The following is a 23832-nucleotide window of genomic DNA, read 5'->3' on the forward strand; positions in this document are numbered from 1 at the left end:
AGACTGGGGCAGTATTGTAACATGAGAAACTGCTGGAAAGAAAAACTTGTAATTACGCCCGAGTTGTAAAATTTTAAGCATGGATGACATACAAACCTAAGAGAGTAACCATTTTCTTAAAGTGAAGTGAATGGGATGAGGCAGCAAAATAATTCTGAAATAAATATTTTCTCTTTGATTTGTACAGAGCACCATCTATTTGAAACCATTCTTGGATTTATCCACTACCAATTGGCACTTGTCGAGAGCATTTGCCAGCAACTGAATAGCAAGGACGTTTGCCATCTGCCAGTGCTGCTGCAGTTGCTGACCTTCGACTTTCCCTGAAGGGAATTCAGGGTGGAGAGTGAGGCACTCTACTGGTATAACAGGTCTTTAGACAGATATTTTTAGGAACTGATTTCATGATCCCAATCTCCTCATATCTAGAAAAGCACTAAATCCTTTCATGATATCAGCTCCTCATGACTAGCAGAAACCCTTTTATAAAATGAGTGCTTCATTGCATTGAACTCCCCCTTCATTGCATTGAACTCTCCCTTCAACATTGCATTGAAATCCCCCCAGAGAAGGGAATGGCAACTCACTCCAGTCTTTTTGCCTGGAAAACTCCATGGATAGAGGAGCCTGGGGGACCCCAATCTGTGGGGTCGCAAAGAGTCGGACACGACTGAGCAACTAACACACACTTCACCGAAATATATATTGACCTACCCCCACTGCTGCTTTGGAGCAGTCTCTCAGAGCTATCTGAAGTGATGTCTCCCAGGCTGCAATCAGCATTTTGCCCCAAATAAAACTTAACTCACAACGCTTATGTTGTACATCTTTTTAATCGACAGATTGAACACTGGCTCCTTCATGCACTCAAATCTTGAAAGGAGTGTAAGACATAATGCCATATGATACAAATGTTAGAGACACATCACTGTTTGCAGACTCTAGCAGGAATTGCCCGTTAGACAGCATGTCCTACCACATACAGCCCACAGTGCCTAATGATTCCTCTAGTTATATTTAAGTTATCCGAAGCTGAGCGCTGAAGAATTGATGCTTTTGAACTGTGGCGTTGGAGAAGACTCTTGAAAGTCCCTTGGACAGCAAGGAGATCCAACAGTCCATCCTAAAGAAAATCAGTCCTGAATATTCATTGGAAGGACTGATGCTGAAGCTGAAACTAAAATACTTTGGCCACCTGATGCAAAGAAGTGACTCACTAGAAAAAACCCTGATGCTGGAAAAGATTGAAGGTGGGAGAAGGGGACAATAGAGGATGAGATGGTTGGATGGCATCACCGATTCAATGGACATGAGTTTGAGTAAGCTCCAGGAGTCGGTGATGGACAGGAAAGCCTGGCGTCCTGCAGCCCACAGGTCACAAAGTCGGACACGACTCAGCGACTGAGCTGAACTGAAATGAAACTCAGGGTGTCCCTCACTGGACAATGCTAGTCCTGCACTGGAAAATACTTGCTCATTCTCTCGTTTTTAGATTTTATGCTAAGTATCTCTAATATGGTGGGTTTGATACTATTATTTACACTAATAACTTTTGGGCTCTTACTATACGACCAGTAGCTTTTACATTATCTCATTTAATGTTCATGCTACTATTCACATTGTATAGCCAAAACGAGGAAGGCTAGGGAAAATGTCCAAAGTCATAGCTAATAAAGTTCAAACATAGGTATGCCTAATTCCAAACTCATTGCTTTGACTAATCCTTTTTACTCAATGGATTAATTCATTTGATTAGGTTAACTGTATCCATTGGCTGGCACTAAATATACTGTCTGGCAACTATATGACTGAATGAATGAAAGGACATACCAGGTTAAACTTCTCAATGTGAGAAATTCCAGTTTCTGAGATAACACTCTAGGGGCTTCCTTTGAACTTCATTCTTAAATTCTCATGCGCTATCTCCTAGGATGAGGCATTCTCCGAACTCATTTATTACTGCCTTGAAAATGCCACTCGTTCCTCTGTGGGACTTCTGACATACTTTTGCCTTACAACACTTGTGCTCTCCATCTTTCCAGTCTCCCTCTATCTACTCTTGCTCAAGCGGAAAACCTAGGACTCAAACTTGATGTTCCCATTGCCCTCCCACTTTGCTCCACCACTGAATATAACCAGAGGTGGTAAACAAACTTTGGTAAGGATATGTATCCATCAGTAAGTTCTAGTTAGCAGAAAAAAGTGAGTGCATTTGGGGTACAAAGAAGTGTAAATATTAACCTCCTGATGGCAGTGGGGATGTCTTAGCAGGAGATGGGAATTTGGGAGATCTAACCCATGGCCTGACATTGTCAAAACTGTCTAAACCTGCTTTAATGACTGGGAGTGGATGGGAGGGGGACGGTTCTACCTAGCTTTCAGAAGATACTGGGATATTTATTTTCTCCCAGCTTCCTGGAGCTCTGGGAGCATTTAGGATCAGCTGAAAACTGATGGTGAATTAAGTATGTAACAGGGAATGAAGAGCTATCAAAGAAAATGTCTCTCTCCAAGTTCTGAGAGATGTCAGACACCAACATCAAGATGATGGAAAGCTTCAGAGTCAAATATCCCTGACTTTGAGCCATTAACTTGCTGTGTGATCCCATACGTTCTTCAACCTCTCTACACTTCAGTGTCTCTGTTAAACAGTTTGTTCCCTTAAAGAGTTGTGAGGATTGTTCAAATATGTGCATATATACATAAATGTGTACATAAGCAGGTGAAGAGACAAAATTAGGTGTCCCAACTATTAGATTTCTTCTCTTCCTTCCCCATCTTCAAGACTAAAAACACATATTATATTGGACCAATTAAATATCAGCAAGCTTAAATGGACATTACTTGTCCTCAAGGATTATTTTGATTTCTCATTTTAAAATAATTTTTTAATTGAAGTATAGTTGATTTACAATGTTGTGCTGATCTGGTTTCTCATTTTTTGAAATGTTTTCTAGAAAAAACACATTCTACCTACCTCTACTCAACCCATTTACTTCATGTGCCAACAGCATCCCAGTCAAGTAACCCTTTAAAGCTGTAAACATTCAGACTTTATTCCAGAATTCTGTGGAGGACCAAGCACTATACCTGCAGGAAAGAATGACCTACTCCTGCTGTGAGTCAGCTTTCTGGAAAGAACTGAGTTGCAGACAGGAAGGTGATTCGAAGATTCCCAAATACTTTGGGCTGAGGACTACAGATTTTATTTGAAACAGATTCTCATAGCATCAAACACACCTTTATTCAAGTGGAAGTACAAAAAGCACATTCCTAAACCAAATGCATAACATGTGATTTTTACATTTCCTGCTATTTAGAGATTACTCAACCTGCTGTTTCATAATCACCAGAGGTGACTACTGGTGGTCTCTATTAGTAGGGTATACATGTTCATAGATAGGAAAGAGAAAAAAAAACATGCATTATTTCATATGCTTTTACATTTAGATCAATTCATTTAGGTCCCTACCTTGTCCAGATGAGATCCTATGCTTGCTGATGGCTAAAGGTAAAATACAGCGGTAGAACTACCCTAAAGCTTATTAGGCAAAAGAGGCTTACAAAGTAAGCAATGCATTTTTGTATTACTTGTCGAGGATCCCTAGTAAGTATTTTAACAGGTGAATTCAATCGCTGGGACAACTACTAGAGTTTTAAATAACACTTGCTTTATTCACAAAATGCTTAAGATGGGAAAATACAATCAAATACTTTGACATCATCTGCAGAATCATGAACTCTTGCTAGGTGTTATGACAGCGACCCTGATCTGTGGAGCCAATGTCTATCTATGATCAGTTTCATCAATCAAAAAAGAAAAAAAAAGGTTTTATATGGCCTGTAGACTCTTGTAAAATACTATATATATATATATGATTTGTAAACAATTCCAAACAGATAATGAAGCAACTGTAACAGTTAAATGTTTACAGGCTTCTCTGCCATTCTTGAGATACTACACAAAAACCGCAATATCTGATGGAAGGCAGTATCCCTTTATGAAGATCTCTGATCTCTTAACATACGTTCTTTATGTTTTGCCCTACTGAAGGCAGACTTGAGTGTTCTGCTGGCCTTTAATGGACATAAACCATCCTGAACTTAGACATACAGAATAGACACCGAATATAGCTAGGCTACCACCAGTATTGTCATCTTCTAATGTTTTTCTCATCTCTTTCCGAAGGCTGTGAATGCTAACACAGCTAAGAACTTGGGCGTCACTTGAAAATGTTTAGCTTCTTGCCAGGAACTCAGGGGAAACAGAATCCTTCATACTCATGAACAGACAGAAGTGTGAAAACCCATTTCTTTTAAAGATATTCTGCCTCGGAAAGAATGCACCCAAAAAGTAAGTAAGGACGGCATACCACTGGCTTAAAGCTTAAAACTAGGAAACCATCATTGAAAGTGCTTAAGAGAATGGAAAAACCAACATGAACCCAAATGCTGTGGCTGGAAAGGAATAGGATCCTTGGAAAAGAGCAGGCCTAAGAGTCTGTTTTGGAGAGAACTTTGGCTGAGAACAGTAGAAAAAGCTAAATGAGAAAAACTTTCCAGAAGTTATTGTTTTAACATTGGTATATTAATGTATCAGGGAAGCATTTATTGGACCATAAACACCAATTTCAGGAAAAATAAAAATGTTTATAGGCCACATTAAAATAAAAATAGCTTGATTTCCATAAATAAAGTATACATACCTACTTACAACACCTATTAAATAAAAGAATGCCATGAGAAAACAGCACTGCATTCACCAAGTCACTCCTCTGACTAGATTCTTCTGCAGTGAAAAAGACTGGGACTATGTATTAACTATTTTATACAAAATCATAATTTTCCCTTCAATATTTTGATATTGACTAAAGCCTGAAATATGGTGCTGAATGTTTCCACTTGTATTACATCAGACTCCAGTCTGGTGTGGACATTCTGATGATGAAAAACGACTTGAACTCCTACTAAAAGACTTGTCACATTTCCTATACCCAAAGGACTTCCCTTGGGTATGGATTCTTTGCTGCTGAATGAGGGCTGGAAATATGGCTGAATCCTCCTGCACATACACATTACATTCATAGGTATTCGGCATGAAAATAATTTGATGCTCAACAAGGTAGTTTATTTGACTGAAGGCTTTTTCACATTCATACAGCAATGGAATTTTATTCCAGTATGAATTCTCCAATGATACTAAGGTAGGAAAATAGCGTGAAGCATCTATCACATTCAATGTATTTGTAGGTTTTCTCATTGGTGTGGGTTTGTGGGTGTCAAGAGTGCAACACAGACAACTTTCCAACGTTTGTCACATTCAGGTTTCTCTCTGGTATGAATTCCTTGATGCTGAATGAAGGTTGAGCTGGGACCGAAGGCTTTACCACAGTCAGGACACATGTGATGGCTCCCTGGTGTGACATCTCATATGTTGAATGAGGCCTGAACTTGATTAAATGTCTCCCCACGTTCATTACATTCATAAGGTTTCTCTTTGGTATGAATACCTTGATGGTGGACAAGGTGTGCTCTCTGACTGAGGCTCTTTTCCCACGCATCACAATCAAAGGCTTTTTCTCTGGTGATGACTTCCTGTTGCAGGACAAGATCTGAGCTATGGCTGAAATTATCCTCATAATCATTACACTCATAGGATTTCTCTTTCCTATGCACTTTGTGATGCTGAGTAAGGCATGCGGTTTGGCTGAAAGCTTTTCCACTTTCACTAGACTCATGTGGTTTCTCTGTGTGAATTCTTTGATGCTGAATAAGATGAGAATTCAATCTGAAGTCTTTTCCACATTCATTACACGTATAGGGCTTTTCTCTGGGACGAATTCCTTGATGTTTAATAAAGGTCAATCCACAGTTATTGTATTCATAGGACTTCTCTTCATCATGGACCTTCTGATGTTCAGCTTGGTGTGAGGTGTGACAGAAATCACTGCCACACACAGTACACTTACAAGGCATCTCTCTATGAACTCTCTGATGTTGAGTGAGGTGTACACTACGACTGAAGACCCTTTCGCAACTGCTACATTTATAAGATTTTGCTCTAGTGTGAATCCTCTTATGCTGAAGTATGTCTGAGCTCTGATTACAAGATTTGTCAGATGCCTCACAGGATTTATCAGATGCTTCACATTTATAGGGTTTTTCTCTAGTGTGTATTCTTTTATGTCGACTAAGACTTGAACTCTGACTGAAAGATTTTTCACATTCTTTACATTTGTAGGGTTTCTCTCTAGTATGAATTCTCTGATGCCTAGAAAGGGCTGAGCTCTGATGGAAGATTTTCTCACATGCATCACATTTATAAGATTTCTCAGTGGTAGGAATGCTCTCACAGTTACTAAGGTGGGAGAGTTCCATTAAACTGTCCTTATAATCATTACTATGAAAATCCTGCGTTAGATTTATTTGTTCCTGTTTACCCGCTGAATTCTGGTTGAGGCTCACATTGTACTTATCAATGTCATCAACATTCTGTATTCTAAGAACTCTCTGATCTGTATCAAGAGTAGAGTCCAGACTGAAGCTTTTTTCAAGTTCATTACATTCATTGTTCTTCTCACTGGCGAAGGTTTTCTTACTGATTGTTATTTGCCTAAACTCTCTCTCCAGGAAGAGAAATTTTCTTAGGATTTCCTGAAGCCTTTCTAATCTGTCCTCAGGCTTATACACTTCTCTAGTCTCAGGAACTTGGGCAATATCCTTTTTGAATCTTCCTACTCTCACTTTGTATGAATGTACTTCTTCTGGAATTTTCTGCTTAGGAATCAACAGCTTGTTCTCTTCTCTGGTCTCTCCATCTGATTCAATATATAAATAGAAAATGCAAATATAATCTGTACCCTGTGCTTAGAAAAAGAAAACTTAGAGGAGAAAACTAAATAATCTACAGTCTACCAGGGTAAGAGAAGTTTATTTACTTTGAAACATAGGCACAAAATCTCAACAGCAGATGTACGGGCATGAATAGGAGCAGTGAGGTAGGATCCAAGTGGTTCAGGGTGTGACAGAAACAGAGGGCAGGTTCAGCAGAGTAAGGAGATAACCAATTAAGGTGTTCAACAGAGATAACAGGGAACTAGTTCAACAGAATTATAGACAAGTAACTTGAATAGGGACCTACTACATCTTATGGATAAAGGACAAAATAACTGGAAAGAGTTCATCAAAAAAAAAGGGGGAAAGGAAAGAGCTCTTTATTCAGGGATACAGACAGAGCTCTTCACTGACTTCCAAAGCAGCTACAGCTTGGCTCAACAACTAGACTCTACTTCCCAGCTAGTTCATCTGATTGATTCTGCCTTACTCACCTGAGCAGTCATCTCTTAAGACTTCTCTATTCTTAGTTTCCAGATCAAAGACTTGTAGATCTTGTTCCAGCTGGGAGATCCCACCAGGCTTGAAAATTGGAAATCCTGCTCACAGAGAAGGAAATGGGATGTGGCATTTTATCCCCAGATACTACATTTTTCTCTTAATTAGTGGTTAATGAAGAGAGAAAGTAAATTCTTAGAAGACATTAGGAAGGCCTGGGGAGTGAGAAAGCCAAAGACCTTCAACACAGAATTCATGTTTGTGCTCTAGAAAGGGGTATGCTAAGGAGCATTTAAACATAATCAGTTAAAAATATTCATTTAAACATACTCAGACCAGGGAATTTGTGCATAAGTGTGTACCTGTCTTCACAGAAATTATCATTCTTACTCTTTACCAACTGCTTATAGATCAATCTTTGTATCAGACCCAATGTATACGTATTAGACCTAGTCAAAATGGAAGGTGTCAAAATATGACTCTGCTGGACTAGAAGAAGGTCAATTCTCAGGCACCTATTGTATGGTGAGCTAAATTGTAGCAATAAAATCAGTGAAGACTGAATAAATACTGCAAGGACCAATTTCAGAAAATAATTCATTTTAGGGCATATGAGGAAACAAGTAATAATATGACACATCCTTACCCCTTAGGAGCTTATACTCTTGTTCAACAAATGTTTATGGGGTGCCTCCTATATGCAAAGTATGTAGGAAATAGGAGCCCAAGCAGATACAGTCCATCCCCTCAAGGACCTTACACTCTAATTGCAGAGACAGATACAACTTACTATAATATTATGTAGTGAGGAAAGTGCAATAAAAGTGCATTTTCACATAAAATGGTCTTTCTCTGGCTTGCCTAATGGACTGCTAAGATCTAATCTCTTTTATTAATTTTTTTTTTTTCTAATCTCTTTTAAAGCAAAAGCAAGAGGCAGTCTGCTTCTGAGGGGAGAACTATTACAGTATCAAAGGGGCAGTTTTTACATGTACTCAGCCCACAAAGTTTCTAGTAGCACACATGCAAGGTCTCACTCAAGCCCCTCATCTCCAAAAACCCTTTCTCTTCATTTACTGAATGTCTACAGAACGTATTATTTGTTCCTATCCTGTGCTGTACTTAGTCGCTCAGTTGTGTCTGACCCTTGGAGACTCCACGTACTGTAGCCCACCAGGCTCCTCTGTCCATGGGGATTCTCCAGGCAAGAATACTGGAGTGGGTAGCCTATCCCTTCTCCAGGGGAACTTCCCGACCCAGGAATCAAACCAAGGTCTCCTGCATTACAGGTAGATTCTTTACCAGCTGAGCTACCTGGGAAGCCCCCTCCTATCCTGACACATTTCTATATAATGGAGTTTTATAGACTTTTAAAAACTGTTTCTTGGTATTATCATTCCTATTTAATTTATAAACTTTGATAACAAGGACCATGTGCATTGTATTGTGCACTTGTGCACTTCTTTTGACTCATTTACTTAAGAGCTACTCATTGACGGCTAATTTTGTGTCTAAAGTGTCAACAGATAATCAAGGTTTTAAAAAGGGTTCTGGGCCTGAAAACTAATAAACCAACAGCTGTCCTATGAGATTCCATGTGAGAGTCTATGAGCAGGGAGACCAGAATAGATACAATAAAGGCATTTACTGTGTTTCTGAATTCTCTTGGGCATAAATAGAGTCAATTCTCCTTCTAGACACTTATTAATTTAGTTAAGATACTCTATGTCAAATCAAACAGTTTTTTCAAGTTAAAAAAAAAAAAGGTCATGAAGCAGCAACTACCCTGCTCAAAATTCTGATAACACAATTTGCATCTTTTAATAGATATTTATTAAGATATTTCTAAGTATTTGATAATCAAAATTAATTTCTGTTACTTACTCTTTGAAGTGAAAAGTGAAAGCTTTAGTCGCTTAGTTGTGTTTGACTCTTTGCGACCCCATGGACTGTAGCCCGCCAGGGCTTCTCTGTCCATGGAATTCTACAGGCAAGAATACTGGAGTGGGTTGCCATTCCCTTCTCCATGGGATCTTCCTGACCCAGGGATCAAATCCAGGTCTCCTGCATTGCAGGCAGATTCTTTACCATTAGAGCCACCAGGAAAGCCCCTCTTTACTCTGCATCTACATTTAAATCACATACACACAATAAAAAAGATCATCTTCATGTGGGATTAGGAGTTTGATTTTAGACATGTGTTTAAGGTAATATGCAGGAAGGTATAAAAGAGAATGCCTAGCAGTGAGAGATACAAGACTGCAATTTAGAAAAGAAAACAGGATTCAACATACAGGCTTAAAGTGAAAAGTCACTTGTATTATCAAAATATTAAGCTAAGATTCACTAAGCTTTGGTAGGTGCCAAATGTCATTCCAAGACTCTTATAAACTTTCACTTACTCAATACTCACCACACCTTCATGAGATAGGAATTATTACTGTGTCAATTTTACAAATGTGAAAACTAAGACTCAGAGAGGTTAAGTAACTCACCCAAGGTCATGATAACTAGTGAAGCCAGGGCTCAGACACTCTTATTTCAGAAACTGGCCTTTAAATAATCTGCTAGTAAAAAAATAATGATTGTGAATATCTATCCCTTCCTCTAAATATGTACAGAAAGAGAACAAAAGACCAACATAGTGACAATGAAGCAAAAGGTGAAAACAATAAAAAGAACAGAGAACCTGTAATTAGAACAATACATGGAGAGTCAGGATCCAACAGATTGAGAATCATGACTCTTTTTTTTTTTTTTTTTTTTTAAAGAGACAGGGTCTCACTATGTTGCCCAGGCTGGAGTACAGTGGCTATTCACAGGCGTGATCCCACTACTCATCAGCACGGGAGTTCTGACCCGCTCCGTTTCCGACCTGGGCCAATTCACCCCTCCTTAGGCAACCTGGTGGTCCCCTGCTCCCAGGAGGTCACCATATTGATGCCGAACTTAGTGCGGACAACCGACTGGCATAGCACACTGCAGCCCAGAACTGCTGAGCTCAAGCGATCCTCCAGCCTCAGCCTCCCGAGCAGCTGGGATTACAGGCGCGCGCCACCACACCCAGCAAGAATCATGACTCTTAATTAAAACGGATGTAAGAGAACATTCACTGTCAAAGAAATGAAAATCTCTTTATAATAAAAATCCAAACCACTGGGCACAGTCTGAGTAATATTCAATTTGAGAAAATTCCATTATAAAGAAATAATTGAACACTCTCCTGAAATTTGTTTGTACTGAGAAATCTGATCCAAAGCTCACTCTCTTACTGTCCTTTCCAAAAAAAAAAAAAAAAAATTTAAGTAACTACCACTAGCCCTGTACTTACATACATAAACTAATTTAATCCTTGGCACAACTCAGAAAGCAGACATTATTTTTCATGTTTTACAGATGAAAAAAATCATTATAATCCATTTAAATAATCTGCTCAATCACAGGCAAATGGACCTCACAGTTAATATTCTTTCCAATCTATAAGAGTCACAGAGAGCACTAAAGTAGGTTTTCTTACCACTGGCCTGAATGCTTTTTTCCTAGATTAAAGTCAAAAATCTATGCTTTCAAAATATGTATTTATCTAAAATTACTTATTTTTTATCAAAACATTTTGATTTTTTAAACTGCAACCTTGATAGTTTTCTAATTTTTAACTTCATCTGATCTTTAAAAATAACTTTTAAAATTCACCTCATTGTTTGTTGCCTGTATCAGTGCTGTGCTAAGATTTTAGCCATCTGAAAGCTTCATGCTTCTCTTCCTGATTGTTAACACACAAAAATCTCTCCTTAGCAATACATTCTTGTGCAGATACCTATTTACGATGGAATGTATCCTTTAACAATTTTTTCTTGAATGCATGCCCTTTCTACTCCCAAACTGTATAAACTCACGCCTGCCTGTCCAATTTATTGTGCCTATTTTAAATTATCATCAGAATACTGAGCCATAAAAATATACAAAACACCACATGTGGTTGAATTGACTGTCCTAAGGTATAAAAGAGTGAAAAAGCATGGGCTTTACAGTCAGATCTGAGCCCCTAACCTAGCTTTGACCCTGAGTAGATCACTTAACTTCTCTTAGCCTCAACCACCTCAGGTAAAAAACAGAATAACATCTGCTGAAAGAGTTACAGTAAGGATTAAGTGAGAGATACATTAAGTACCTAATATCAGTGAATAGTTGTGGCAGTGAGAAACATTCCACACAAAATCATTTCTCTCCTCATGACATTGACTTCAAAAAGGAAGGGCTATGTGCCAAACATTCGTGACTTACCAACTCAATCATCACCCAGCAGTTCTGGTAAGCAGGTTTCTAATGCTATCGTCTAAGAGGGCATCTGCCACACTGCCCCATGTGACATTCAATCCATGTCCTTTTCCTGATCTGAATCTCCAGCACTAAGTCACAGATGATTTCCCTCTGGGCATGACCCCCAAGCCAATAATTCACTCTCTGTCAATAGTATATGCTTCTTTTTAAGATTAAGTAACGAAAATTTTGCCTAGTATTTTATTACTCTATTCCTACTCTGCATATTTACTACTATGTAGTGGAAGCACTTAACCAAAAGACTAAGGCTCTGATATCTGTGACAAATACAGCTCAGAGGTTCTGTCACGGGAAAAAGATATGAATTGGAACCCACAGCTGGTAAGTCAGAGGCTGAGTTATAAAGTGCTTATTTTACAATGCCAAACATTAAGCTAACTACAGGTGGAATTTGCTGAACCCCCAAATATGAAAATGACTTCCCAAAGACTGTCAAAAATAGACAGTCAAAAAAAAAGACAGCCTCAAGGAGAGGCTGGGCACTTGGTCAAAGAGCAAGTTGAGTAGTAGGGTTTCTTGTATGTAATTGTGCCCAGCATGTGTGAGTGTACAAACATGTCCTGTGCATGTGCAGAGATGACAGAGGAAATGGGATCAAATTCAGCCTAACAGTAAGCTGTGTTATTAGGCTGAATGAAGTACTAAGAAGATGCTTTACTTCAAAAAGTAGACAGGTAAACTGTTGGAAATTATGTAATTATTAGGTAAAATTAACAGTAATTTACAATTACATATCACTTTATAACTTACAAGTTGTTAAATATACATTGGATTTAATAGCCTGAAAAAAACTGAATTCTTCTGCCCTCCCATTTCCCCTCCATCAAAAAAGTCTTTAAGGAACACTTGATCCAGGAAGATTATATAAATGCATCAATCTATACAACACTGTAAAGAATAAAGGAAACAAAGATAGGACCCTGGAGGGGGTCACAGGGATTTAAAGGAAGGAAAAGACTAGAATGTTAAACATGAGGAAGGCCCAGGGGTCTCAGGAGATTCAGGCAACAGATGGGGCAGTTTGTGTTCACTATGGAAAAGGAGGGGCACACAACATGTGTTTCACAGTCTAAAATAACATGGAAAGGTCATAACTGAAGAGCTGGAGTCGAACTCTGTGGTTTCTGAGAACACAAGTCGATGACCACCAACCATGGCTTCTGAATGAACTCAAAATTCAAGGTTCAAAATTCTGGTTGCAATGGAGGGCATCCTTGGCCCTTGGAAATTTATCAAAGGTCATTTGAGAAGCTGCAATTTTACACAGTGGTAGCCTCCTGGGAAACATCTACTCCATCAATCAAGTGTAAGATCTCACAATCGTGGAAAAGGAGTTTCCGAGCGGGGACGAGCACTATCGATGGGATGCCGACACCTGGGCCACCTCCTGGAGATTCCTGCTGAAAGGATGGCAAGTGTTTCTCCAGAGAAAGCACTTGCCTGGGTATGACTCAGGGCCGGGCAGGAATTCACACTATGAATCCGGGTGGTGGGAAGGCGGAGAAGTATGCCTACAAAGATCAAAGAGCCAGGAATGGAAAACACACTACTAACCTTCCCAGTGGGCAGGCTGCCTCCCCACAGACAAGAATTAATCAAAGAGACAAAACAACACCCTGGATGCCACCAGCACAGGCAAAGCAAAAAAGAAAAAAAAAAAGAGAAAGAAAAGAGAAAGTGTGATTAAGTACATACATAACAGAGAAAAGAGGAGCAGAGACAGGTCAAAAAAGAGGAAAAGGAGCAATGTTCACACCAAGGCAGGTGCTGGCAGCTCCCCCTGATGCTTCTCTAGAGCACTACAAGTTGCCTCATCTCAACTGCCAACTGCACCATCCAAATGACAAAGGAGAGACTTGGTCTGTAAGTATGAGACTGCTACTGCTCGGGTGAAGCAGGATTACTGTCTGGATGACTCACTGAAATGTACTGGCAGTGAGTCATGCCTTGAGATCAAGCCTCTGAAATTCTGCCTGCTTGCAGATGAATTTAGGGATCTTAAGAGGTGAGGGATTACTCAACGAAGATTTTAGCCTATGTTAAAAAGAAAAAAAAAAAGGCATTTCTTCTTCCAAGAAAAATGGGAAACTCTCAGATACAGGGACACTGAATTACCAGGAAGAAAAGTGTCTGGTTGTGCGTTGGGAGGCCCTAGAGTCCCTCTCATAAAAAAGGGAAAGATAGGGAAATTGAGAACTCGCAAAGCACCGGCAAGTTTCCCTTTAGTAACAGGGAACAGATGCCCCACAAAAGCAGTAAACATTAACTGAGGATAAGGAGCAGAATGTCTCCTCTTGACATCCCCAAAGGAAACTCACTCCCAGAGGAGATGACCTTAAAGATTGAGGTCTCAAGAGGTTCTAAGACCTGGAATTTGAGCCACACTCAGAGACCTCACAACTACTCAAAAACAAGGAAGTAAAGAAACCCTAATAGGTAAACTGAATAATAGGAAAGGCAATCCTTACCCAGTGAGACCAGGTTCCCATAATTCTCTAACATCACTTCTCTGTAGAGAGCCCTCTGAACAGGGTCCAGGCATCCCCATTCCTCTCGAGTAAGGTGCACAGCCACATCCTCGAATGTCACAAATTCCTGAAATAACACAGCCTGGCTGCTCTGGCGAAGGCGGCCACCACACCATCGCGGCCAGAGAACAAAGATGACACAGAGGGTCTGCAGTGTGCATTTACGTTGGAAAGGAGGGAGAACAGAGGAGCATCTTGGGAATAGGTTCCACAACCCTTTAACATCTAATAAGCACCCATGATAGCACCAAGGATAAAGGAACAGTGTTTACTGGTGGTATTGGGGAGACGGAAAGGTGGTTTCTGTGAAGTCCGGCTCTCTGAGGATGATAGGCACCCAACCTGCGATCTGCTATTAAAAAAAGATCTCCAGGCAAGGCTTATGGATGGGATGAGGAAAAGGGCCACGCTCAATCAGCAGCAATAGTCCCTGAGGAAAAGCAGAGGGTTCCTCAGCTCACCTGGTACCTGGCTGTCAGGAGCGCAGCTGCCTGGTCTCCTGGGCTTCCCTCGTGGGGAAGAGAAGACACCTGGGGAACAGGTGGAGCTGAGGGAGGAGAAAGGAGCCAAGAGTGAGAGCAGCCCTTCCCAGGGAGCCCTCACAAAAGAGAGTCAGTGGGACCCTTCTTCACATCGACATTACAGTAAAACCAACGAATGTTTATCGGATACTGAGTTTGTCCTGCACTATCTCAACACCTGCATGCCCTCCTTCCACATGTTTAGACCCATGATTCAGGATTTTATTATGAAATCTCATATTGCACTATATCCCCACGTCATGACATAAATGTCATGTCAAAAAAGTGAGCACCATTACCTGTTTTGCAGATGGGCAAAGCCAAGCATAAAGGTTTGCAGTGACTCATCCAAGGCCATGGTTATTTAGTAGACTTCTGACCCTCTCCCAGACACTGCTCTGTAAACTTTTGAGAATGAGCACCGTCTCTGCAACCAGTGTGTAAAGCCCCCAAGAATAAGGAATGGTCATATGTTTCCTCATAATCCTTTCTACACTCGAACAATGCCCCACAGCACTCAAAAGACCATGGCATTCGGTTGGTGTTCCTGACACACAGGTTATTTCAGGCACTGCAATTGGCCACAAGTAAATCTCAGACAAACTTCATACAAAACAAAGGGAGTACAAGACAGACCAACCTATCTCTATAACACATAAAAATGTTATTTTACAGTCTGTATGTGATATGTATACACTGCTCTAAGCCTGTGCTCAACCCAGGAATTAAATGGTTGCTTTCTTGATCAAAATTAGAGCAGTCAAAAACACTGCAGTCGCAACATAATGGCAGCTGGTAAAGCACAAAAGGTCAAGGAAGGAAGAAACTAAGTTAAAGGAACAGGGTTAGGGGGGGCCCTAAATCTAAGAGGAAGTGAAATCGAGGCAAGGACTGTGAGGGGCGGCAAAAGCAGCATTTCTTCTAACTTATTCTGAATGTGGTAACTGGGATGAAGTGAAAATTATATGAAAGAAAAAAGCCTGAATAGAGTGAGTGAAGACCACTCTGCCTATTAAAGAAGGACAGGCTGACCTCCACAGAGGGGCCCCAATCAGGACTGAACTGAGCCACATCTGTCCCTCCCTGCTAGACCTCCCTCTAGGGGCCATCCTCTCATTGAAGCCCCTGGCCTCTCTCATCCCAGGCCAAGGAGTCCCTCTACACTCCCACTCTCCTGGATGGAAGTATTCTCTCCGCCTTACCCCCAGTGAGTCCCTGTTCCATGTCGGTATCCTGCACGAACTGAGGCTCCGGGGACAGACCCTCAGAGTGGGTCTCCAAGGACTGAAACTGGACCACTGGAGATTCTGCTGCTTCCTGGGCTGGTATTTCCTCCATCACTGTTCTGGAGGACAATGACCATCACTGCGGAGTGAGATGAGGAGAAATGATTGTAACAAGTTAAAATAGCCATCATTTGACACCTTCATGACTTAACAAAGTATCTTACACACTGCAGACACAGTGAAAATAGTTAATAACAATTAACCACCTAAATATAGAGCAGAAAGAAAAATGGACATCATTCACTTTCAGATATTTAAGAACCATGTCATATGGTCCGAGTTTGCAGGTTTATTTGAACTTCGCTAATTCTGAACTTGTGGGATTTTTTAAAATAAAGACAATTTAATAGTGTAGAGATTTCTGTGGAAATTCAAAATACCTGAAATTTACAAACTTCTTTCAAGGATCAAGTGTGTACCCAGTGAAATACATTAATTCTCGAGAAATGCATTATTACTTGTTATTTTTTAAAGCAAGACCCTGAGGAATTACTTGGTAAACACTCTGTCAGCTCATTCTGAATTACTGAGTAGCCCTGAGTGAATGAGTAACTGAAAGTCGCTCAGTCGTGTCCGACTTTTTGCGACCCCATGGACTACAGTCCATGGGATTCTCCACGCCAGAATACTGGAGTGGGTAGCCTTTCCCTTCTCCAGGGGATCTTTCCATTTCAGGGATTGAACCCAGGTCTCCCGCATTGCAGGCGGATTCTTTACCAGCTGAGCCACAAGGGAAACCCTGACTGATGACTAAATTCCACTTTGGGGGTCAGACCCTTCGACAACTCAGACTAGGTGGGCAGACCTCTTCCCACGACCCTGACAGTAACAGGGAAGGGCTGCGACTCAAACAGGTCGGACTGGTTGTCCTTCACACCAAAGGACGCAGCAGGGCCCCGTCCCCCTTCCACACCCTCAGAAAGGGCCCTCACGCCCTGTCCTCAGAAGGCCTCGCTCGGCGCTACCGCCCTCCCACTTCTCTGCTCTGTCAAGAAACGGCCCCAAAAGGGCGAAGCGGGCCCCGGAAACCCATCTCACAGCAAGCCACGGTCACTGGGTCCTGATGGCCAAGCCCTTCGTCCGCCGGGCGTCGGGGCGAACCCTGACTGAAGAGAAACTGGTTGTCGCACACCGGCCCTGCGCGCTTCTGGGGACGGGAACCGCCGTCGGCCGGAGCCAGGAGACTCCTGCTCCTCCCCAGGAGGCTAAACAAGGCGCCGACCCAACGCGACCTCAGGACGGCTTCCGGGGACTCACCAGGGTGGAGGGGAGGGCCGGGCGGCTATCGCGTCGCGGACACCCGTGCTCTCGAAGCCGCCCCAGGGTTGGGGGGGGTCGCTCTAGACTGCTCGGAGGCTGCGCTTCTCGCTGGCACTTCCGGAGGCGGAGTCCGACAGCGGAGGCAGGGAGGGCCCCGGATGAGGGCCCCGGATGAGGGCCCCGGATGAGGGCCCCGGATGAGGGCCCCGGATGAGGGCCCCGGATGAGGGCCCCGGATGAGGGCCCCGGATGAGGGCCTCAGGAAACCGAGGCTCGCTTCCGAGGGTTTTACATGTCCTGTTGCAGGTCTCACCCTCCTGCTGACCCTGACTGGCCACTCTAACCAGTACACCGATAGTGACCGCAGCCGACCTGGATTTGGGAAGGCGCCCCCGCTGGCCCATCCCTGGCTCCAGCCAACCCTCAAGACTCATCGCAGGGTGGTGGCCCTTGCGCTTGGGGGTGGGTGGGTATGAGAAATGAGGACGAATGGCCAACCTAGTGGTCCGACTTCCATGAATCAGCTGGTCGGGAGCTAGCTCAAGGGTACAAACACGCTGATTAAAGCCAGTGTTGAAGGCGCTTCGGTGATATGAAGACCTCAGAAAATCCTAGGATTGAAATATAACACGGTTCTGGGGGGAAGGTAGGGGCACTGAGCAAGCTGGAGTGGGAGAGAGACTGGAAAAGTGTTGTGTTCCTGATGGAAAGGGCTGTGCAGAAGCAAGGATGGATAGAGCAGGAGCATATAAACAGGCAGTCCCAGGGCTGGCACAAAAGCCCCTGGGCCATTGTGGTCTCCTGGATCCTTAGGGGATGTGATGTCCTGTGGTTGAGCTAGGTCCACCAGGAACTGGCAAGTTTCCTAAAGACTATAAACAGTGATTTGAAAGGGACTTTAGATACTTTTCCTTTGTTTAGGCTCCCAAATCAGGTATTACCCTTTAATGATATTTGACATTTCCGATTAAAAATAAGAAAAGTCAAGTGTGACCGTCTCCGTGCTTTTTCAAACTACATAAGCCTCTGGAATACTCTTATATGCCTTCCCTTCCTTTCTTCTTCGAGTATCTCAGGGATCTAAAACAACTTCTTTCAATGACATAGCCTTTCTAGTCTACAGTATTTGTCACAATGGAGTCAGCATCACAGATAAGAGATTCGTTGTTTTAAAAAATAAATAAAGCACTGCTTAGTCAATTGCTTATTGGACAGCTCCGGTTGAAAACTTTGTGTGTGTTGAACACAACTACGCTGCCTGTTGATGTCTGTTGTTCCTATTGAGATCCCCGAGACAACAGAGGACACATTACTTCCTGCTTGTCGTTAACAACTTAGTAAGAACTAGGTCGCTTGCCCAACGGGCAACAAGTCAAACACTGAGAAAGTGAGGTTTGCAGCAGAGAGTTTATTCACAAGACAGCTGAGTGAGGACACAGGAGAACAAATCTCACATCTACCTCCCTGTAGGTGCAGGACGTGAGATTTTTATGGGATAAAGAAGCAGGGGTCTTAGGTGTGGGGAAAAGTGAGGTAATCAGTGTTCCACACAGGCCTATCAGTTACAGGGTTCATAATGGGATGCGTGTTACAAAATATAAGCACTTAGGGACTTCCCTAGTGGTCCAGTGGTTAAGACCCCTCGCTCCTAATGCAGGGAGCCTGAGTTCGATTCCTGGTCAGGGAACTAGATCTCACATACCACAGCCAAGTGTTCAAATGGCACAACTAAAGATTCCAAGAGCTGCAACTACGATTTGGAGCAGCCAAATAAAAAGGTTTTTTTAGGTGAATAGTAAAAGATGTAATTACTGTGATTGCATTTGACAGCCAAAATGCCTCAAATTGTAATTCCACTATTATCACTCAGAAAACTCCCTGGATACATTAGCCAAGCTCAGAATCTTGTAACTATTTAGTATTGGAAAGAATACTTGCTCCCCAATGAACAAATATTTGAAAATACCATCGACTGAAAAAAATGCACAACTTAAAAGTCGAGATTTATGTTTCATTTGATGGACAAAATTAGGAACTTAAAGCCTGGAAAACAGCCTCTGTGGTGACTCTTGAGGGACTGCTCTAAAGATGTTAGGAAGAAGCCAGATTATGTAGAATTTTGCAACAAAAACCAGGTAGCCAGAACATCAAAAGACTACCGTTAATTAAAACCAGACATCTCACATTAATGATTTTAGTGCCTTCCTATATGTGAGAAGATGCAGGAGACTGGGCTCTTTGAAATCATTACTTTGATATGCATCTTAACTTTCCAAGGCCATCCTAACTTTTTGTCCATCCCAAATTCCCTCAGGGTGCACAGCTGGGGGTGGCTGCTGTGGCTGCAGGTTTGCTGGGCCACACCTTCTGTTTACTGCTCTGGCAGGCAACCTTTTGCCACACGACCATTCAAGCAGCAATACCCAATCACGGTACCCAGAGAAGCAACCACTTTGGTTTTGTGAAACCACTCATCCTCAACTTCACTTTGATCTTCTGTCTACATTTTTGCTTCAATTCCTCTGCCATAGACACAGACACACAATCACTATTATTGTTTGATAATACCTAGAATTATTACAATACCTGCCATCAATAAGAAAAAATAGAACCGTGTAAGTTCCTGAACGGGAAGTACTGAGTGAAACTTAACCCCTTTTTCCCCGCCGGGAAAAGCTGAGCTTAGAAAAGACATCCCCGAAGCCCGAACCATGATTGGGGAACAAGGACCAAAGTCCTCCGCGAGGACCACCCCCGCACCCCAAGCAAAGCGCAGCGCAGACCCGGAAGGCGGGTGTTGACGCACTTCCGGCTTTTGTGACACTCTGGGTTCTGGGGAACGGAGGGACTGGGAACTGGTCCACTGCCCCTTGATCCCCAGAGTCACCTCCCTTTTCTATCCCAGCACCCCGGGCTTCTCCGGGGTTCACGGTGAGAGGCGGGTCCGGCCGGGGCGGAGGGGCGGGGACGCAGGTGGACGTGTAAAACCGTGTTCCGTGATCCCGCTCACCACGCCAGTCTCCGAACGGGGTGGAGGGTCGTGTCCCTGTCCTTGGTCCCAGCCTCCGCCATAGGAAGCGCCGTCTCCCTGCAGAGACAGCCGCGGATCCTTGGCTTCTTAATTGGGATGAGATACCTATGGGTCCGAGAGGCGGCAGCCTGCGTGCCCCATCCTCGCCCTTGGTTTTCACCTCCAAGGGGTCGGGGACAAATGACTAGTCTAATTTCTGTGCTCCTGGGCTTACCCCATTTCCTCTCCTTCTGGTGAGGGCTTTTTCCCCTGGTGATCTCGAGGTGTAAAATGAGGACGACCCCAGAAGCTACCAAGATCCACGTTTTGTTTTGTTTAGCGGACAAGTGTGTTAAGCCTCGTATTTACAGATCATCCGCTCACCCTCAAATCCACCACCGTGAATGGCGGTGATTAAAGAATGTTTGACGCCTAGTGAATAAAGTGATTCGAGTGCAGCAGGAAAAGATTACATACACTTCACCCTCTTCCTTTCAGTTTCTGAAGTTTCTGAAGGCTTTTTAAAAGGAGTGATTTCTGCTAGAACACCAGGTGAATTTTTCAACTGTGGGAGGAAAATGTGCTTGACTTCGAGGGCTGAGTAGTGAAGGGAATTTGTGATGGTGCAGTGGAAAATGCGTTGGGTCACTTGACTGGTAACCACCAGCCTCTCTCTGCCACCGATTTGCAGGATGCTGTGAGACAAACACGAAGTCTGGAATTGATCCTAAGTAAAATAAACTGTCTCTAAGGGCCCACCCAACTATGACATCCATTGATAAAGGGAAATTAGCTGAAAAATCCAGCTTGACCAAACCTAATGCCCCATCTCCATTTCCTGAAGCATCGCCAGTATGCACAAAGGCACTGTTACTAATGAGAGACACTTAAGTGGCAGAGGACCAAAGAAAACACTTATACAGACAGGCCTGTGCTAAACAGATCATTTGCAATCAAAAAATAAGTTATGGAGAATGCACTGTAAGCAAGTCAATGAAACCTTAATATTTGCTGGAGAAATAGGTTGGTTACACACTGTGGTGGGAGACATATAAAATAACTTATCATGGACACTATTTTTCTATTTTAAACTTGTGCTTCCGTAACATTCCTCCTATTCTTACTCAGATATTTTGTAAATAACCTGACAATATAATGGAATCTCTTAATTTCTAAATGATAAGCCCTTCCAAGTATTGAAATGCCATGCCTATAACGAATTTGTTGAACATTCTACATGGGCAAAAAATGTTGACATGATATTCATTTAAACAAATATTTTTAAAAATATCTCCTGGGTGCAAGTAGCTATGTTAAGGGCAACTTCAAGAAATGCAGAATAAAGCCCAGTCTTCTACTGCTTCTTGCCTGGGATATGAGCAGGGAAACACTCCAGGAAGACCTGACCAGGTCCTGATCTCAGCCCTGTATCTTTTGAGTTTCCCTTGCTTGTAGTCTTCATTTTGATTCACTGGGAGGGAAGGCCTCTAGGAATGTGTTATTCCACATACCCCACTTTTAAATCTTTGATCCTATCTCAAAAACCAAGATTTATTTTCCTTGATCTTAAAATACCGGAAATAAGACTTTTCAGATGATAGATCACTAAAACTAAAAGAAAGTGAACAAAGAAAATATAATAGTTGGAAGATGAAGAGCAGCAACACAAATGATGACATATAAATGTATAAGATGGCTATCAGGAAAGCTTAATGGATTTCAATACTTCTTTTAAAATAAATAAACATTTTAATTGTTTTCCTCTGTGCTCCAGTGGTGGTCTTGAACACCAAACTTTGGTGATCACTTTACAAGACTGACTAGATGGCAGTGTAGCAGCATAGTTAGGACCCTGAGCTTCAGACTTGGGTGTGAGTACTGGATCCACTACACTATGTTGTTAGACACATTATTTAATCTTTCTCATCTTTTAAAATAGGAATAATAACTGTGTGCTTCATTAGGTTTCCTTGAGAATTAAATGAGCTGTGTATGCAAGGTACCAAAACTGCCTGGTACACAGCTAACATGCATAACAGTTATTCAGCCTTGACATGTCACACCATTGGATTTCATAAATTGTCTTCACGGATGAGGTGTTAGCCCCGTAGCAATACAATATTACCTTTTAATACAGCTATTAAATTTTTCAACCCTGCAGGATAGCAAAAACGGAGCTCATAAAACATGTAGGACAAAAAGGAAAGTCCTGCAGACAGACCCTCTTTGGATTAAGTGAGCCAGTTCTTAGAAGCTGACCAATGACTGCTGAATCCAGGAATGCTGCAGATTTGTCTCCTCAGGCTACTGGAGAGATGGAAGGCATAGTGATAGTAAAAGTAGAGGAGGAAGGGGAAGATGATGCAGAAGACCGTTTTCCAACAGAAAGAAGTAACATAGAGTTATCACCTCAATTTCTTAGTCGTTCCACAACTATGAATGAGAGAGCCTTGTTATCATTCTATTTAGTGGCGTATCGAGTGGCAAAAGACAAAATGGCTCACACAGCTGCTGAAAAAATTATTCTCCCAGCATGTATGGATATGGTACGTACCATCTTTGACGATAAATCAGCTGACAGATTAAGAACTATACCTCTTAGCGATAATACAATATCTTGTCGAATCTGTACTATTGCAAAACATTTAGAAGCAATGCTTATGACACGGCTACAGTCTGGTATCGATTTTGCAATCCAACTTGATGAGAGCACTGATACTGCTAGTGGTCCCACACTCTTGGTATATGTCAGATATATGTGGCAAGATGATTTTATAGAAGATCTGTTGTGTTATTTAAATTCACAGGTAACCGGATTAGATGTATTCACTGAATTAGATAAGTGCGTTGTTGGTCAATATAAATTAAACTGGAGAAAATGTAAAGAATCTCAAGTGATGGAGCAGCAAATATGACTGGGAAACATAGCAGACTTCTTGGAAACTTGTTAGAAGCCACCCACAACAATGGTCTTTAGAATCATTGTTTTATTCACCGAGAAGCTTTGGTATCCAAAGAAATTCCACCGAGCCTAATGGACATGTTGAAAAATGCAGTGAAAATTGTTAATTTTAGTAAAGGAAGCTCATTGAATAGCCGACTTCTTGAAATATTTTGTTCAGAAATTGGAGAGAACTATACCCACTTACTGTTTCATACAGAAGTTCGTTGGTTGTCTCAAGGAAAAGTATTGAGCAGGGTATATGAACTCAGGCATGAGATTTACATTTTTCTCATTGAAAAGCAATCTCATTTGGCAAATATTTTTGAAGATGATGCTTGGGTATCAAAATTGGCATATTTGAGTGATATTTTTGGCATTTTAAATGAATTAAGTTTGAAACTACAAGGGAAAAACAATGATATGTTTCAGTATCTTGAACACATTCAAGGATTCCAAAAGATGTTATTGTTATGGCAAACTAGACTTAAAAGTAATCGTCCTAGCTACTATATGTTCCCTACATTGTTGAAACACATTGAAGAGAACATTATTAATGAAGAATGCTTAAAGGAAATAAAATCAGAGATATTAATACATCTCACTTCTTTGT

General features: G+C 41.8%; 1 protein-coding gene across 7 annotated transcripts; it reads right to left on the reverse strand.

Annotated features, from left to right (window-relative positions):
• Positions 1-814: 814 nt before the first annotated feature.
• Positions 815-17335, reverse strand: ZNF655 (zinc finger protein 655). Of its 7 annotated transcripts, none has more exons than XM_060405680.1 (7): positions 17266-17335; positions 15925-16087; positions 14663-14748; positions 14142-14268; positions 9828-13184; positions 7329-7433; positions 815-1123 (listed from the first exon to the last, which is right to left on the reverse strand). In XM_060405680.1, the coding sequence occupies exons 2-5, from the start codon at positions 16058-16060 to the stop codon at positions 12988-12990; spliced, it is 546 nt and encodes a 181-aa protein (XP_060261663.1). In that variant the 5' UTR covers positions 16061-16087; positions 17266-17335; the 3' UTR covers positions 815-1123; positions 7329-7433; positions 9828-12987. The 7 variants fall into 7 exon arrangements, with proteins under 7 accessions (XP_060261663.1, XP_060261664.1, XP_060261665.1 ...); XM_060405681.1 differs by having other exon boundaries at positions 17047-17335; XM_060405682.1 differs by lacking the exons at positions 14142-14268; positions 14663-14748.
• Positions 17336-23832: the final 6497 nt, after the last annotated feature.

The sequence above is a fragment of the Ovis aries genome, chromosome 24, assembly GCF_016772045.2.
Source record: "Ovis aries strain OAR_USU_Benz2616 breed Rambouillet chromosome 24, ARS-UI_Ramb_v3.0, whole genome shotgun sequence".
Lineage (NCBI taxonomy): Eukaryota > Metazoa > Chordata > Mammalia > Artiodactyla > Bovidae > Ovis > Ovis aries.